At 46.1% G+C, this 18,951-nt stretch overlaps 1 protein-coding gene across 1 annotated transcript in view; it reads left to right on the top strand.

Moving 5' to 3' along the window:
* ccdc169 (coiled-coil domain containing 169) overlaps positions 1–18,951 on the top strand; it is a 140,445-nt gene that overhangs the window by 110,595 nt on the left and 10,899 nt on the right. Inside the window, exon 7 of the mRNA XM_070892348.1 lies at positions 6,491–6,558. Coding sequence (XP_070748449.1) covers positions 6,491–6,558 — 68 coding nt within the window. The remainder of the gene's footprint in view (positions 1–6,490; positions 6,559–18,951) is intronic.

Genomic DNA, 18,951 nt, shown 5'->3' with positions numbered 1-18,951 from the left:
AAGTGGTATGGGCAAGTTTCAAGTACATGAATCATCTAAAAAGGTTAACCTAAAAAAAAAGTGAAGGGTTGGGAAATGAGTTCAATAACTGTAAAGTTCCAATTCAGTTTAAGCTTATTAAGTATTAGATTAGTTCTAAACAGTTCTTCGTAAGTGTTCAGAATTCCTCGGCCAATGCTATCCAATAGAAATACTGACTAGCCACAGGTGTGGCTATGGTGGCACCAATTTAGCCACAGGTACTAATTTTAGTGGGAAGCGCCTTGCACTCACACAACACTGGTTAATGCACTTCCCGTGTATATTTACTTAACAAGCATCAATCATCAATCAGTAATTAAGGAATTAAAGCACTCACAATGATCAAAAAACACTTTCACACTCTGCTTTTCATCTTACCATTTAACCAAAAACATACAAAAAGGTTAAAGTACACATAAGAACATAAGAAATAGGAGCAGGAGTAGACCATACGGCCCCTTGATCCTGCATCGCCATTCAATAAGATTATAGCTGATCTGATCATGGACACAGCTCCACTTCCTTGCCCGCTCCCCATAACCCCATAACCCCATATCATTTAAGAAACTGTCTATTTCTGTCTTAAATTTGTTCAATGTCCCAGCTTCCACAGCTCTCTGAGGCAGTGAATTCCACAGATCCACAACCCTCAGAAGAAATTTCTCCTCATCACAGTTTTAAATGGGCAGTCCCTTATTCTAAGATCATGCCCTCTAGTTCTAGTCTCCCCCATCAGTGGAAATATCCTCTCTGCATCCACCTCGTCAAGCCCCCTCATAATCTTATATGTTTCGATAAGATCACCTCTCATTCTTCTGAATTCCAATGTGTAGAGGCCCAACCTACTCAACCTTTCCTCATAAGTCATCTCCGGAATCAACCTTGTGATCCTTCTCTGAACTGCCTCCAAAGCAAGTATATCCTTTTGTAAATATGGAAACCAAAACTCCACGCAGTATTCCAGGTGTGGCCTCACCAATACCCTGTACAACTGCAGCAAGAGTTCCCTGCTTTTATACTCCATCCCCTTTGCAATAAAAGCCAAGATTCCATTGGCCTTCCTGATCACTTGCTGTACCTGCATACTAACCTTTTGTGTTTCATGCACAAGTACCCCCAGGTCCCGCTGTACCGCGACACTTTGCAATCTTTCTCCATTTAAATAATAACTTGCTCTTTGATTTTTTTTTCTGCCAAAGTGCATGACCTCACACTTTCCAACATTATACTTCATCTGCCAAATTTTTGCCCACTCACTTAGCCTGTCTATGTCCTTTTGCAGATTTTGTGTGTCCTCATCACACATTGATTTTCATCCCGTCAGCAAACTTGGCTACGTTACACTCAGTCCCTTCTCCAAGTCGTTAATATAGATTGTAAGTAGTTGGGGTCCCAGCACTGATCCCTGCGGCATCCCACTAGTTATACATATGCTGTGCAAATTATGACTATTGAGATCACTTGCCCAACAAATGCGGCGATTATTCATTTTTATTTACTGATTAGAAGTGCAATTATGCACATCTGGATTCTGAATTAGCCACATGTGACTAGTGGCTAATGTGTTGACAACACTGTCCTAGGGATACAGCAGCAGAAGTTCTTCAGTATATGTGAGATCCAGGATAAAACTCTGAGGGGGATTTCTGGCAAAAGGGGATACGTTCACTGAGAGGTAGTGCTCCAGCTTACACTGACTTGTCACCGAGTACACTGAAGGCAAATTTTTTTGCAAGAGCTGAAGAAGAAGCTGGTGACAAATAAGCCTGATATATGGTATTGGACTGGATTGTGTTCACTTATAGTTCCACTATGTTGAAGGTGAATGTCTGACACAAAGTTGAGGAGGATAGTCTGAGACATGGAATAACAGCTGCTGGAAGGCATTACCTGAAGGCTGCATATGAGAAAATGATTAATTTGCACAGATTCAAGCAGTTGCTGTTGGACCCACCATTCAATGGGCTGTAGTGCGTGTCCAAGATGCGGTCAAAAAGACAATGGCAGTGAACACACACCTTTTTTGGTGAGTTATGCTGGAGATTTATGCTACCCCGGAGTCCCAGCTACCTGCTATCCTCCTTGTTGGGATGGTAAGCAAAGTCTTTTTGGCATTGAGTTGACTTGACTCCAAGGTGGCATATCTGGCAATGAAAGTTTAGAGCCGAGACAACCCTCCATGGCTGACTTAAATTTCATTGGTTAAGGAGGTAGACTATTGATCCTGTCATTCATCAAGGTCCCAGATGCCCTGTTGACCTCGTTGCGTTATCAACTCGCATTTGCAGTAATTGTGGTGCAAAATTAATTGCAGCTGAACAGTGAAAAAAAACAACTCACAGCGCACACCCTCCATCAACTTGGGGACATTAAATCATTGTAACTGGTAAGAGGCACGAGTAAAAATTTAAAAGGCTGCCATTATTCAATATTCACATATTGTATTGCATGATTCTAGGATTAAAGAGATAGTGATTTATTTAGGATGAACTATTTCTAAAATCATCAATATTCAGTCCACATATGCAGTACAGTGTATAAGAGTTCTTGCTTGCTTATGTGCTGTGCAATTGGTATTCTCCCTCATTCCTATCCAAGAATAGAATGGTATAACAATTGGGATTACAGCAGTGAAGTAAGTTTTCTGTGGTTTTGGAGTGCAAATTATTTTATGAGCAGCAAAACAGTTTCATTGTAAAGAACACACCTGTACAGCCTCAGTGCCTTACATTTTGTGAGATTATGCCTTGCATTACCTCTCCAAGAAATGCAGTAGGATTTCTGTACCACAATATATTGGGGATGAAATTCCCCTGTTGTGCGCCTCCCATTAGCACCTCTTGGGGGGCGCTAAAAGGTTGCAAAAGTGTTTTTGCCCAGGGGGAGGCAGGGGGGCCGCTACTGGCTCCCATGAAATTGCGCAGGAGTTAGCGGAGGCGCAGAACCGGAAGTGCCGCACACCCACTGGTAGCAGCCCAGGCTGCTCCGCCTCGGCCGATGATGTCATCACCATGCGCGGTGACCCCTTTTCGCCCGTGGCGGCAATTAGGTAGCACTCTGCGAGGCTGCAGGGGGCGATGCCAGCACCAGCCTCGTGGGTCTTGAACCATGCCGCACACCGATCGCGGGGCGAAAGTTAAAGAGGTGTTGCGCTGCGCACCAGCATTTTTTTTTATCCGCCTCACCGATCGGGTCATTGTCCTCCGATTTCGCGGGGTTCGTGCCAAAATCGTGTAGCCATGGCACTATACATGCCTGGTGGCTAACAGGAAGCCCATTAAAAGGCCTGCAGGGCTCGCAGTGTAACGGAAGGGGAGGGAACTTGAAATGAGTAAGTGCTACATGGAGCGGACGTGTAGTGCTCCGCAATGCGCCCGGGTAACGCTCTGCAATGCGCCCGCCTAATGCCCCCGATCCTGCCCCGAAAGGAAATGGAGCGCGCGATATTGCGCTCCACTTTCTGTGAGGGGCGGTAACCCCAATCTCGCTTGTGGGGCGGGACTTCTGCGCCAGGCACAGACTATCCGGCCTCGGAAAGGTTACCATCCCCAAACGGGGCGCTCCAGAATTTCGGCCCTAATAAGTTTACTATGATGTGGTGCGGTAGATTTTAATAATGGGAATCTCTAACAATAGTAGAAACATTGGCCCGGATTTTGCGCTCCTGTGCGTCCGCCATCGTAAGCCTTCAGAAACACCCCGCAAGTTCCGGGTTTCCGCATGCGCTGTGCATGTGCGAAAACCCGGAACTTGCGATCTATCAAGGTTCGCCTTGACAGATCTACCGCACCGACCCAAAAATCACTTCGCTGGTGCAGAGTTGGGGCTATTTGCCCAACTACTGCCCAGCAAATGCCCACTAAACCCTTACACCTGGCGAAAGCAGGCGTAGGGCCTGCTTTCACCAGCATAAAGGTTAATATAAACCTTAAATTAAAAAGTTAAAGATAAAAATTCATGCACAAATATTTAAAATTCGTTTATGTAAATTTTGATCCAGATTAAAATTATTTTTCAAAATTAACTTTTTATTGTACTGTATATGCTTTTTTGAAGGGACTTTTAATTAAATTTGAAAATAGGAACACTTATTTTTATTCCAGTTGTATAAATTATTTGGGAATTCCTCATATGCTTATGGGGATTCCGTTCAGAAATTTGAATTCGCATAAACATATTAGGAATCCTCCTTTCTGATTGGAGGACCTGGCCCATGTGATCCCAGGGATGCTCCCGAACCGCCTGCATCCCTGAAATCTGTGGGCATTTATGCAGATTTATGCCTGCAGACCCAAGACCTGAAGTCTCCGAAGTCTGGGAGCCTGACTTAAAAAAAATCGGGTTGGAGGCGTACCCCTTAAGTACGCCTCCAACTGCAAATTGCAGGCCTTTATTCTGGAATTACCTCAGAGTGGCTTTTGCTCCACTGCTGTAATTTCAGTAGAAGTGTAACAGAAGCCCGGTTGACACGAGTAAACGGGGTTTGTGTCACAATTCAGATGAAGTTTTGGCGTTGGAGCAGGAACAGCTTCGAAGAAATTTTGGGCCGTTATATTGGAGTAAACAAGTCGTACGAACAGAACATAAAATCAATACTGTACTAATTAAATTGTAAAAGGGAGGGGTGGTGAGATTATATCTGAAGGAAAATTGTACTTTAATTTACATTTGAATGTAAATGCAGCAGCATCTAGTGCAATACTAGGATACAAATACGTAAGCTATTCATTTGAAATTCGCTCGCTGTTACTTTAGCAGAGGTATTAACTAGTTTAAAATAAATGCGTTAAGTCTTGCCAAAACAGCAAATTGAATATTTTCAGAAAAACATATTGGGGGGATTCTTCACCCCCAAAAACAGGTAGGTTGGGGTCGAATGGGATGTTAAAATGTTAAAAATCTGAATCCCGCCCCCAGCCGGTATTAATGGAGGTGGATCAGGGAGCGGGCAACAAATCCGCTTGCAGGAGGCACGTTGGTAATTTAAATATTATAATGAAGCTGAGAGCCTCACATTTAACCAGCATTTTTAATTTTAACCCGGTGGCTAAAAGGTGAGGATTGCTGGATCCAGGAGGTAAGTGCCTTTCCGCTTACCTGCTGGATCCAGCTTACCTGCATCACCCATCACCCACTATCGGACAACCCCACCCTGGACCTTTCTGATCTCCTGCAAGAGGCCTCCAATCTCATACCTCAATCCTGCTGATCTCCTCCCTGCTCTGACCTCCAATCTTCCTTGTGGCTCCGGACTCCGATCACCCCACTCTCCGATCTCCACCGGCTCATGAGCTTCTTCCCCCTGCTCCAGCCTCCACGATATTGCCCGGCTCACGACTCACTCTTCCTCACTCTCTCGCTCCGTTCCCCGGCTGCGACCAGGCGCCGAAGGTCTACCCGCCCGATAGCTAACCAGCCTCTCAATCTGGCTGGCTGCGGCCAGGAATCGGAGACAAAAAATTTTAATCAAGTCCTCCCGTTAAATTCGGCAGGGCCTGAGGGAGACCCGATTTTCCAGGTTCCCTGACCTCGATCCAGCACCCTCTCCTGCTTCCTAGTTAATAGCCAGCATATTGTGCTGGAACACTAATATCCCATTATGTAATTTGGGTTTAAATTGAGTTATTGTTCAAATGGTTATGCCAACTGGGGCAGGCCCTCATCCAGGCAGTGCACATCAGAAAATTGTGGATGTAGAAAAACTGCTTGTATTTTCTGTCGATTGAAAATTGCAAACAGCCCCATTCTCCTGTGGTTTTCTGATATGAACTTGCTGCATGTAGTATTAGGCAGCTCCTCCTATCGAGGATGACCCACTTCCACACCAAAAAGGGATGAGTTCACAGGTGTTTCAATGAGGGACCAGACATGTAAGGTTCCGCAAGTAGTGCAGGGCCTTGTAAAATTTACCCTCGAGTATTAAATTTTGATCTTCCAGCTTTTACTTTTATAAACGAATAAAAATCAGGATGATCTATAAAATGGATAATTTTATTTAAAACACCTATGATGAGTTTTATCCGTGAACTATAAATGAATATGTCATTGTATACATCGTAAAGTAGCTCAACCCTCTTTGGTGTTCAAAAGACTCATTTTGTAAAAAAACTTTATTTAATTGTATCCAGGTAAAAATTGAATATCTACACACCCCCCCCCCCCCCACCCCACTGCCCACCACCACCATCCCGAGTAGCTTACTGCTTGATTTGTATACTGCATCACTAAGAAATGCTAGAGACAACAACACTCAGATTCAGGGAATATAGGTGTCGTCTTACGGTTGGTCTTGCCTCAGTGCCTACAGCCGAAGTTTAAAATATACAACTTTGTTATAGGATTTAGTAGAGGGCCATAGGAGGAACTCAAAGGATAAATATTGTCACCCAATTGTTATTTTGAGTTTTCAATTACTTACTTGGATTTTTGAATAAAATATTGACTTTTTTTCTAATTAACGGTCATATAGGCATCCTTAACCATTGAAACAGCAAAGAAGCAAAAAGCAATAGGATCAAGAGAAAAGAAAGTTTTGAAGTAAGTATTTTATCTATTTGTTTTGCCAATTATTCCTATAGAACAGTAAACTTTGTTTGGGACCAAGATGGTGCATTAAATAGCACCCTTAACATAGTAAACCACTCAAGTGCTTCACATGAGAACACAAATACTGAGCAGTAATGGAAGAGTTAAGAGTAATGACCAACAAGGTATTATATCTGGTTCTCAGTAACAAATCAGGGTAAATAGATGACCTGAAGGTAGGAGAGCACCAGAGAAGTAGTGAATAGGTTTACATTGAAAATAGCAGATGGATAAAAGTGCAGGTTAAATCAATTCCCACTAGTAGTGCCACCTCATGCTGCTGCTTAATGAAAGTAATGAGCAGCGTGGAAGTGCTGGTGGTAACGGTAGCTGGAAGCATGGTTCCCAGTGCCCACCTTTGGAAGCGAGCAGCCCAGTAAGGAGGCCAGCTACCTTTCAACTTTTTTAATCAATTGAGTTTAAAAAAAAATATGTTATACCAAAAGTGTTAATTTTCAGACTTGAGGACAAAGCTACTGCAGAGTATTATTGAAATATAGTTAATGCTAATAATATAGCTCAAGGGCCAGTGAGGCCACATGTACCATTTATAATGCGGAATCGCAGTTTTCGCAATATCAGCTTTGGCTCAGCTTCTGAGTCAGAAGGTTCAAGCCCCACTCCAGAGACTTGACTGCATAATCTAGGTTGACACTGAAGGAACGCTGCACTGTTAGAGGCTCCATCTTTTAGAGGAGGTGTGAAACCAAGGCGACATCTGCCCTCTCGGGTGGATGTGAAAGATCCCATGGCACTATTCAAAGAAGAGCAGAAAAGTTCTCCCAGTGCCCTGGGCAATATTTATCCCTCAACTATCAAAACAGATTATCTGATCATTTATCTCATTGCTGTTTGTGGGATGGTGCTGTGTGTAAATTAGCTGCTACACTTTGGGATGTCCTGTGGTTGTGAAAGGTGCTATATAAATGCAAGTTCTTTCTTTAGTAAAGCAGCCCTTAAGTAAAAAACAGGAGTTCCATGGGTAACTATAGGTTAGGGCAAAAATGAGATTTAAATTAAAAGGCATATGATAAATGTAGGGAAAGAATAATACATGATTAAAAGACATAAAAAGGAAGCAACAACATAGATCAGGAAGGGCAAGAGGATTAATAAAATAATAGGAGCTTTTATAACCTCATAAAAAGTAAAAGAATGGTCAAATAAGGTGTGGGACCACTTAGAGATGAAGGAGATTATTTTATATTGGAGCGTGAAGGGAAAGCGGAAATGCTTAATAAATATTTTGCACAGGTTTTCAGAGGAAGGACTAGAGTATCTGAGGATCTGTAAAAGAACCACTCTTGGAGATAAATATTGAAAGTATTGATCACTTGCCATCCATGAACTTATTGTGGATGATCGTATTGACGCAACCTCTAGAAAATTTAAAGTGAAGCTTTGGATGGCTCAACTGGCTCACAAATATCCTTCCGGAAGAGAACTTACCACCTCTCCCTGATAAAACCTATATGTGACTCCAGTCCCATGCTATGTATTTGACTCTTAATGCCCCAGGGCAACAAGTAATGAGCAAGAAATGGTGCCTTGCCAGTGTTGCCCAGATCCCAAGAACAAAAACATGCATCCTGGTACTGACTGGAACTTAGCTCAAGGGTGACAAAAAGAGTGATATCAATGATTTAGACTATATCAATGATTTAGATTTGAATGTAGGGTGTATGATTAAGAAGTTTGCAGATCATACAAAAATTGGCCGTGTGGTTGATAATGAAGAAGAAACCTGCGGACTGCAGGAAGATATCAATGAACTGGTCAGGTGGGCAGAACAGTGGCAAATGGAATTCAATCCGGAGAAGTGTGAGGTAGTGCATTTGGGGAGGGCTAACAAGGCAAGGGAATACACAATAAATGGGAGGACACTGAGGAGTGTAGAGGAACAGAGGGACCTTGGAGTGCATGTCCACAGATCCTTGAAGGTAGCAGGACAGGTCGATAAGGTGGTTAAATTTAAAGGCACTTTGTCTAAATGCACGTAGTATTTGTAACAAAATAGATGAGTTGACGGCACAAATAGAGACAAATGGATATGATCTGATAGACATTACAGAGACGTGGTTGCAAGGTGACCAGGACTGGGAATTAAATATTCAGGGGTATTTGACAATCCGGAAGGACAGACAGAAAGGAAAAGGAGGTGGGGTAGCTCTGTTGATAAAGGTTGGAATCACTACAATAGTGAGAAATGATATTGGCTGAAATGATCAGGATGTTGAAACAGTTTGGGTGGAGATAAGGAATAATAAGGGGGAAAAGTCGCTGGTGGGCGTAGTCTATAGGCCCCCTAACAATAGTAACACTGGTCGGAGCATAAACCAGATAATATTGGAGGCTTGTAAAAAGGGAACAGCAATAATCATGGGTGATTTTAACTTCCATATCGATTGGACAAATCAAATTGGTCAGGGTAGCCTTGAGGAAGAGTTCATAGAGTGCGTATGAGCAGTATATAATGGAACCAACCAGGGGGCAGGCTATCTTAGATCTGGTCCTGTGTAATGAGACAGGATTAATAAACAATCTCCTAGTAAAGGATCCCCTTGGAATGAGTGATCATAGCATGATTGAATTTCAAATTCAGATGGAAGGTAACAAAGTTGGATCTCTAACCAGCGTACTAAGCTTAAATAAAGGAGACTATGAAGGTATGAGGGCAGAGTTGGCTAAAGTGGACTGGAAAAATAGATTAAAGTGTAGGATGGTTGATGAACAGTCGTGTACATTTAAGGAGATATTTCACAACTCTCAAGGAAAATCTATTCCAGTGAGGAGGAAAGGTGGTAAGAGAAAAGATAGCCATCCGTGGCTAACTAAAGAAATAAAGGATGGTATCCAATTAAAAACAAGGGCATACAAAGTGGCCAAAACTAGTGGGAGGACAGAAGATTGTGAAGCTTTTAAAAGCCAGCAAAGAATGACTAAAAGAATTATTAAGAAAGGGAAGGTAGACTATGAAAGTAAACTAGCACAAGATATAAAAACAGATAGCAAAAGTTTCTATAGGTATATAGTGGCCAAGTTTCCACAGGAGTTGCTCCTATTTTTTTGGAGCAACTAGTTTTTTTTGGAGTATCTTAAAAATCGCAACTCTCCACATTTAGTTTGCTCCAGTTTCAGTGAGTTAGTTCAGTTTCTTTTTAGTTCAGTTTTTCTTTCCAAAGGAGGGCGTTACCAGCCACTTACACCTGTTTTGGCCATTTAAGCAAGTTTAGACACCCAATAGTTACTCCAAACTAACTTAGGCCAGCGTATGTGTCCACTTTTGGAAGCTCAGAAAAACCTTTCGGACACTTTAGAAATCAGGCCGCCGGTAGCCAGAGATTGGGGTGGGGGGGGGGGTGGTGGGGGGAAGAGAAGTGAGAGGATTTTCCAAAGCACTAAACACCTTCACAACAACATTAAAGAAGCATAAGTACATTTAAAGCACAAAGCACTAAACAAAGCAATACATTTAAAGCACCAAGCACTAAAAAAGCACAAAAATAAGCATTCAATAACAAGTAAAAAATACAAGGAAAGCACCAAGACTTACAAAGCACGAAATAAAGCACAAAAAGTAATAAGCAATTAATTAACATATAAAAAATAAAAGAAACCATGCACCTAAAGCACCAAGACCAAAGTAATAAGCAATCAATAACAAATAAAAAGTAGAAGTCCTACCATTATGTGAACGGAAGACAGCGGGCCACCGAGGAGGGGAAAGGGAAGGAGGGGAAGGAGAGAGGATGGGGGCAGGAGAGAGGGGGGGGGAGGAGGAGAGGGGGAGGAGGGGAGGGAGAAGAGGGGGGAGAAGGGGGAGGGGGGGGAAGCGGGGGCAATGTTAAACATACGAGCCTGCCCAGGTCCCATCCTACTCACGTCTTGCCCCCAATCTCTTTGCTTTCCTGCTATCCCCACCCCCGCGAACATCTCCAAGATGGTCCCAAGGAACACTCGATGGCCTCAGTCATCTTCCTTCTTGATGGTCGCTTTTGCCAGCTTCTTCTCCCTTTCTTGTTTGGCTTTCTGTTCCCGGGATCTCCTGTCTCCGCTGACAGACATTGCCGTCTGTTCCCTTGCAGGTCGCGGTGGGGAGCCCATTCAGCCAGGGCTAGGGGCAGCATGCTTCGGGCCCCTCCCACACAGCCTGCAGCATACGCACACAGAATCTGGGGGCGAGGAGCTACTGCACATGCGCGCACACTCTAGCGCGCATGTGCAGAGGTCCCGCGCTGAACCTGGCTCCGCCCCCTGCTGGTTCTGCTGTGCTGCGCTGAGTCCAAAGGAGGCCTGATAAGCGTGGAGAATACCACAGTAAGGATTAGGCACACTTTTTGTTCCAGAAAGTCAGCGGACCTCATGGAGATGCGCCGTTCTAAGGGTCGGTGGAAACTTGGCCCCATAAATAGGAAACGAGTGGCTAAAGTAAATGTTGGTCCCTTAGAGGACGAGACCGAGGAATTAGTAATGGGGAACATGGAGATGGCAGAAACTCTGAACAAATATTTTGTATCAGTCTTTACAGTAGAGGACACTAACAATAGCCCAACAGTGGATAGTCAAGGGGCTATGGGGGGGGGGGGGAGGAACGTAACACAATCACAATCACTAAGGAGGTGGTACTCAGTAAGATAATGGGACTAAACATTGTGGTTGGGAAAATGTTGGAGTCCATTATTAAAGAAGCAGTAGCAGGGCATTTGGAAAAGCATAATTCGGTCAGGCAGAGTCAGCATAGATTTATGAAGGGCAGGTCATGTTTGACAAAATTGCTGGAATTCTGTGAGGATGTAACAAAGAGGGTGGATAAAGGGAACCAGTGGATGTGGTGTATTTGGACTTCCAGAAGGCATTTGACAAGTTGCCACATAAAAGGTTACTACACAAGATAAAAGTTCACGGGGTTGGGGGTAATATATTAGCATGGATAGAGGATTGGCTAACGAACAGAAAACAGAGTCGGGATAAATGGTCATTCTCGGGTTGGCAATCAGTGACTAATGGGGTGCCGCAAGGATCAGTGCTGGGACCCCAACTATTTACAATCTATATTAACCACTTGGAAGAAGGGACTGAGTGTAACATAGACAAGTTTGCTGACGATACAGAGATGGGAGGAAAAGCAATGTGTGAGGAGGACACAAAACATCTGCACAAGGACATAGACAGGCTAAGTGAGTGGGCAAAAATTTGGCAGATGGAGTATAATGTTGGAAAGTGTGAGGTCATGCACATTGGCAGAAAAAAATCAAAGAGCAAGTTATTATTTATATGGAGAAAAATTGCAAAGTGCCGCAGTACAGCGGGACCTGGGGGTCCTGGTGCGTGAAACACCAAAGGTTAGCATGCAGGTACAGCAAGTGATCATGAAGTCTAATGGAATCTTGGCCTTTATTGCAAAGGGGATGGAGTATAAAAGCAGGGAAGTCTTGCTACAGTTATACAGGGTATTGGTGAGGCCAAACCTGGAACACTGTGTGCAGTTTTGCTTTCCATATTTACGAAAGAATATACTTGCTTTGGAGGCAGTTCAGAGAAGGTTCACTAGGTTGATTCTGGAGATGAGAGGGTTTACTTATGAGGAACTCATTGGAATTCAGAAGATTAAGAGGTGATCTTATCGAAACGTATAAGATTATGAGGGGGCTTGACAAGGTGGATGCAGAGAGAATGTTTCCACTGATGGGGGAGACTAGGATTAGGGGGCATAATCTTAGAATAAGGGACCGCCCATTTAAAACTGAGATGAGGAGAAATTTCTTTTTTCAGAAGGTTGTGGATCTATGGAATTTGCTGCCTCAGAGAGCTGTGGAAGCTGGGCCATTGAATAAATTTAAGACAGAGATAGTTTCCTAACTGATAAGGGGTTATGGGGAGCGGGTAGGAAAGTGGACCCGAGTCCATGATCGGATCAGCCAAGATCGTATTAACTGGTGGAGCAGGCTCGGGGGGCCGTTTGATCTACTCCTGCTCCTATTTCTTATTAGAAGGCATGCGGGATACTTGCCTTTATTAGCCAAGGCATAGATTATAAGAGCAGGGAGGTCATGCTTGAATTGTATAAAACACTAGTTAGGCCACAGCTAGAGTATTGCGTGCAGTTCTGGTCACCGCATGACAGGAAAGATGTGATTGCACTAGAGAGGGTACAGAGTAGATTTACGAGGATGTTGCCTGGACTGGAGAATTTTAGCTATGAGAAAAAATTTAATAGGTTGGAACAGAGGAGGCTGAGGGGTGACCTGATTGAGGTATATAAAATTATGAGGGGCCTAGATAGAGTGGATAGGAAGGGCCTATTTTCTTTAGCAGAGGGGTCAACAACCAGGGGACATAGATTTAAAGTAATTGGGCTGAAGTTTAGAGGGGGTTTGAGGAGAAATTATTTCAACCAGAGGGTGGTGGGGGTCTGGAACTCACTGCCTGAAAGGGTGGTAGAGGCAGAAACCCTCACCACATTTAAAAAGTACTTGGATATGTACTTGAAGTGCCGTAACCTACAAGGCTACGGACCAAGAGCTGGAAAAGTGGGATGAGGCTGGATAGCTCTTTGGCGGCCGGCACCAAATGGCCCCCTTCTGTGCTGTAAATGTCAATGATTCTATGAATACCCTCTCATTACCAAAACCTTCCCATCTGTCTATACTTTCCAACACTTTCCCTGCCCAAGCTGCAGTGGCATAGTCCTAATCAGCAACTCACAACTTGGTCTCTCCCTCTACTCCATCGGCAGCTTCTTCTTCAAGCACCACACCTTGTTCCATCCCATCACCTCTCCTTTAAAAAATCTCATAATTTACATTCCCCCCACAAACCACCCCAAGTTCCACCCCAAGCTATCTTCTTTTCATACTTCCCTTAACCTTTGCACTGAGCAACTCCTCATTCTCATTGATTTCACTCACACCTGATCTTCCCTTACCCTCACTCCTCCAAATTCAATGCCATGCTATTCTCTCTAAACTTTTCCCTCTATATAAATTCTTCTACCCACAGTCACAGCCACTGCATAAACCACACCAAATCCCATGGCCTCTACTCCAGTGGTCTCCATCAAATAAGACTATTTCTGACTACTTTCTTGTATTACTTACCACCTACAACTTCTTCATACTACTTTTTTCAGCTTCTGCTAGTGGAAAAATCTCTCCCCCAAATTACTTACAACCACAGTTTCAAATTCTCAACTGCCTTGCCTTTAACTATACATTTGCTACAATACCTCTGCAGCAGTCTTTTACTCAACCACTCTCACCTCTACTTTTGATACTATTTTCGCCAGCAAATTATTCATTGTTTTACATTCCTGTCTCCGCTAGTATGATTCCCATCTTCACTCCCTCAAGTCCAAGGGATGCGAGCTTGAGCTGGCACAGTACTTGCTTAGCCATTCACCACCAGATTTGGCTTGACCACCTCGAGCTCTGCCAGGTTTTGCTTTCTTCCAAAATTACCTACTGTTTTATAGTCATCCTGGAGGGCAAAGTTAACACTAGGATCCTTTTCTCTTCTAGCAACCCACTTCTTAAATCCCTCTCTCTGTCCCCTCCAATCTCTAACAAAATATGGATTACTTCGTCACCAGTGCTGAGACCATCAGTTTTGGTGACCCCTCTGCTTCCTGTCTTCCCCTTGCCACTTAATGCAATCTCCCAGTCCCCTCCTAATTTTGTCCTGGATTCCCATCTTGCTCTAGTTTCTCCCGCATCTCCCTCCCTGCCCTCCCCAAGATTATCTTGTCAACGAGACCTATGATCCCTCAACTCATTCCCATGATACACCCCACCACCCAACTTCCTTTCCTGACGCCCATACTAACATATTGTAAATGGTTTCCTCTACTTCGACCATTTCACAATTGCAGTCATCATCCTCTTTTCAAAAAACCAACCCCCCACTCTCTGTCTTCAGTATCACTCCCCATCCTCTCCTAGATCCCTGAACATGTTGCCTCTCAGCTCCATGCCCATCTTTCTAGCAACTCCCCATTCCAATCTAGCTTCTGCTCCTCCCACAGTATCAAAACATCCCTAACCAAAGTCATAAAGGAAACTCCGTTATTCTGAACATCATGCATTATCCATTCTTGTCCTTTTTGCAGCCTCCAATATGGTAGATCACAAAATACTCCTCCAACACCTCTTCCCCATTATCTGGCATTGTGTAGACAGAGGCATCAAGGCAGAACCAAGGCCCAAAGATTATCCTGGAAGGGAGAAGTGTTGAAATATAGATAGAGACTTCCTTGCGTAAATCCTTGGGGTGCTCTCGGGCCACTAGCAGACCTCTGTTTGATTGGGGATCCCAGCGCCAGGTTTCTTTAGGCACCCATGCGTTAAGATGCAACACTGAGGAAAGTGAGGCAACTCATTACCATTCTAACACTGGGTGTTGCCATAGGCCTAGTTACACTGGGCCCAGTAACCTGGCGTGCCTTGATGACCCCGAGATGCAGAATGCCCACATCGCTTGCTCTGCCCTCCATAACCAGTGCCTGCAAAGAGACACTCGGTCACTCAACCAGGAAACACCAGGACTGGTTTGATGAGAATGATCAGGAGATCCAAGAGCTAATAGATCGCAAGCGCAGGGCATTTCTGAGCCTTAAACAACAACCCAACTCAGCAGCAGCAAAGCAGCATTACAGACGGCTCAAGGCTGAGGTCCAACAAAAAACCCGGGACCTAAAGAACAGGTGGTGGATGGAGAAAGCAGAGGAGATAGAGCAGCTGGCCGATGATGTGTGCATCGTCCCAGTACCTTAAATGTATTGTAAGTACTATGCCACACCACAGAGGGCGCTGCGGTGGGAATCCCTGGTAGTACCTGTATGAAGGGCTATTTAAGGCTGGCCACCACACCTGGGAGGCACTCTGGAGCTGAACAATAAAGGACGAAGGTCAGAGCAGTTAGACTTACACCAGACCGTGTGGAGTCAGTGATTTGTGTGCTACATACACCACATTGGCAACGAGGAAGCGGACGAACACCACGCAACCATGGCTGCTCTGGGCTCGCTAAAGGATTTTACCGTGGGCAATGATTGGGAGGCCTTTACAGAAAGGCTCGAGTACTACTTCACAGCAAATGACCTGACGGAGGACACATACGCAATGAGAGAGAAGCGTAAGGTGATATTGCTCTCCAGTTGTGGAGATGAGGTTTATTGTCTCGTCAGGGATTTGCTGGCACCCGGGAGCGCCAGGGACAAGTCATACGAGGAGCTGACTGAACTCATTCGTGACCAGTTGAAACCGAAGGAGAGCATCCTCACGGCCAGATACAAATTTTACCATCACTGCAGACCCGAGGGCCAGGATATCACCAAATATGCTGCAGACCTCAGGAGACTCGCGGCGCCGTGTGATTTTGGGGCACACCTTGACGAGGCTTTGCAGGACGTTTTCGTCATGGGGATTGGCCTCGAGGGCCTCCTTCACAAGCTGCTGGCCACGGAACCTACAGTCACTCTGACAAAGGCCATCGCCATCAGCCGGGCATATATGACCTCGATTTGCAGCACCAAGCAAATGATCCACACAGTCTCGAACCCGGCAGGCACTGTCCACAGGATAGCGCCCACCACGGACAAAACTGCAGAACGTGGCTCTGCCCGGGGCAGAGAGCATGGACCTCGGGATCCTGGAACTCAGAGTCTGCTGAGGGAGGCCAATCAAGCAGCACCATGCTGGCGCTGCGGAGGAAGCCATGGGGCTCACCGGTGCAGGTTTGCGGAGTATACGTGCAATACCTGCCACGTTAAAGGCCACCTTCAGCGTATGTGTAAAAGAAATCGGACGCAATATGTGGCTGAGGAGATGGGGGATGATCCACTGTTCAGCGAGGAGCAGGTAGAAGAAGATGAGATGCTTGGACTGTATACGTGCACCGACGATTCGCCCCTAGTGATAAGTGAAGTAAAAATCAACGGAGTCCCAGTGAGTATGGAAGTGGACACGGGTTATGGTCCGTCGTTGATGAGTCGGAGAACTTTTGATAAACTGCGGATTAACCCAAGCTGGTCCCGGTCACGGCGAAGCTGCGTACCTACACTAGGGAACTAATACCTGTTCTCGGCAGAGCGATGGTGCAGGTATCCCAGGGGGACGAGACGCACGCTTTACCTCTCTGGGTTGTTGCAGGCGATGGGCCGACACTCCTCGGCCGTAGGTGGATGGGGAAGGTCCGTGGGAGCTGGGAAGACTTCATTCCTCCACAGGCTGCTGCTCCCCGGGGTGCTGCCGTGCCCCGGGTCCCCAGAGAGCAGCGCCGACCGAGCTGGAGCTGCAGCCTCAATCCACCCACAGGCAAGTCCCAGCCCCGGACCTCACACAGAGACCCTGCAGCCCCAGCCCCCACAGGCAAGCAGCCCTGCACAGAGGGGCCTAGTGGGGGGGGGTGGGGGTGAGCCGGCAGGGCGCTGCGGGCGGGGTGCTGAGGGATCCAGGGGCCGGCGGTTCGGAAGGGCCCCGCAGAGGAAGAGGCCGTTGGGCGGGCCCCGCCGAGGAGCTGGTAGTGTCGGGCGGCGGCAGCAGCTGGAGGTCAGCGGCCATGGCAGCCGCAGGGGAGGCCGCTACGGAGGCCGCGGCAAGTGCGGCCGCTGGAGAGGCCACGGCAGCCGCAGGCGAGGCGGCAAGTCAGGTGGCAGTGGAGGGGAGCGGAGGCTGTGACGGCGGAGGGCATTCGGAGCGGCGGAGAAGAAGATGGCTTATGCTGAATGGCCACTGTCTTTGTGTAAAATAATGGATGAAGTACAATTAATGATAACGGCTAACAAGGAAATCAAGGTTCCGCTACCAGTCAATAACCAGTTAATGTACCAGATAATCTGTACCATACTAACGCACTGTCTATGCCCACCTGCCTTCCGTTGGACAAGTGTGATGTTATGTAATGATGTGTGTATCGTTGTCCTGCGTCCAGGTGGGGGGGGGGGGGGGGAAGGTGATGTTATGTAATGATGTGTGTATCGTCCCAGTACCTTAAATGTATTGTAAGTACTATGCCACACCACAGAGGGCGCTGCGGTGGGAAACCCTGGTAGTACCTGTATGAAGGGCCATATAAGGCTGATCACCACACCTGGGAGGCACTCTGGAGCTGAACAATAAAGGACGAAGGTCACAGCAGTTAGACTTACACCAGACCGTGTGGAGTCAGTGATTTGTGTGCTACATACACCACAGGTTTGATGAGAATGATCAGGAGATCCAAGAGCTAATAGATCGCAAGCGCAGGGCATTTCTGAGCCTTAAACAACAACCCAACTCAGCAGCAGCAAAGCAGCATTACAGACGGCTCAAGGCTGAGGTCCAACAAAAAACCCGGGACCTAAAGAACAGGTGGTGGATGGAGAAAGCAGAGGAGATAGAGCAGCTGGCCGACGGCCATGATGTGCAAGGATTCTTCATTGCACTCAAGGCCATCTACGTTCCAAACATCCAAGACATCACCCCACTGCTGGCCAAGAACGGGGAAACACTCATCAAGGACACCGAGGCAGTCAGGGCCTGCTGGAAGGAGCACTTCGAAGATCTCCTCAACCGAGATTCTGTCTTTGACTAGTGTGTTCTCAACTCCATCCCGCAGCATGCTACCCGCCACCACCTCAGTAGGACCCCAACACTGCACGAGGTAGAAAAAACCATGAGACAGCTTAAAAACAACAAGGCTACGGGAGCGGATGGAATCCCTGCTGAGGCACTGAAGTATGACGGAGAGGCACTGTTGGCGCGAATACATCACCTCATCTCTCATCTGGAGGGAGGAGGCATGCCGGGAGATCTCAGAGATGCAATGATCATGACCATCTTTAAAAAAGGGGACAAGTCCGACTGCGTCAACTACAGAGGAATCTCCCTGTTATCAGCCACTGGGAAAGTCGTCGCTAGAGTCCTCCTCAACCGTCTTCTCCCTGTGGCCGAGGAGCTCCTCCCGGAGTCGTAGTGCGGATTTCGTCCTCTACGGGGCACAATGGACATGATTTTTGCAGCTCGACAGCTGCAGGAAAAATGCAGGGACCAGCGCCAGCCTTTATACATGGCCTTCTTCGACCTTACAAATGCCTTTGACACAGTCAACCGCGAGGGTCTATGGAGCGTTCTCCTCCGTTTCGAATGCCCCCAAAAGTAGGCCACCATCCTCCGCCTGCTCCACAACGACATCCTTACCAACGGATCCATCACAGACCCAATCCACATCCGGACTGGGGTCAAGCAGGGCTGCGTCATCGTCCCAACCCTCTTCCCAATCTTCCTCGCTGCCATGCTCCACCTCACAGTCTACAAGCTCCCTGCTGGAGTGGAACTAAACTACAGAACCAGTGGAAACCTGTTCAATCTT

Source organism: Pristiophorus japonicus, chromosome 10 (genome assembly GCF_044704955.1).
Source record: "Pristiophorus japonicus isolate sPriJap1 chromosome 10, sPriJap1.hap1, whole genome shotgun sequence".
NCBI lineage: Eukaryota > Metazoa > Chordata > Chondrichthyes > Pristiophoridae > Pristiophorus > Pristiophorus japonicus.
This window is presented reverse-complemented; position numbering and strand designations above follow the sequence as displayed.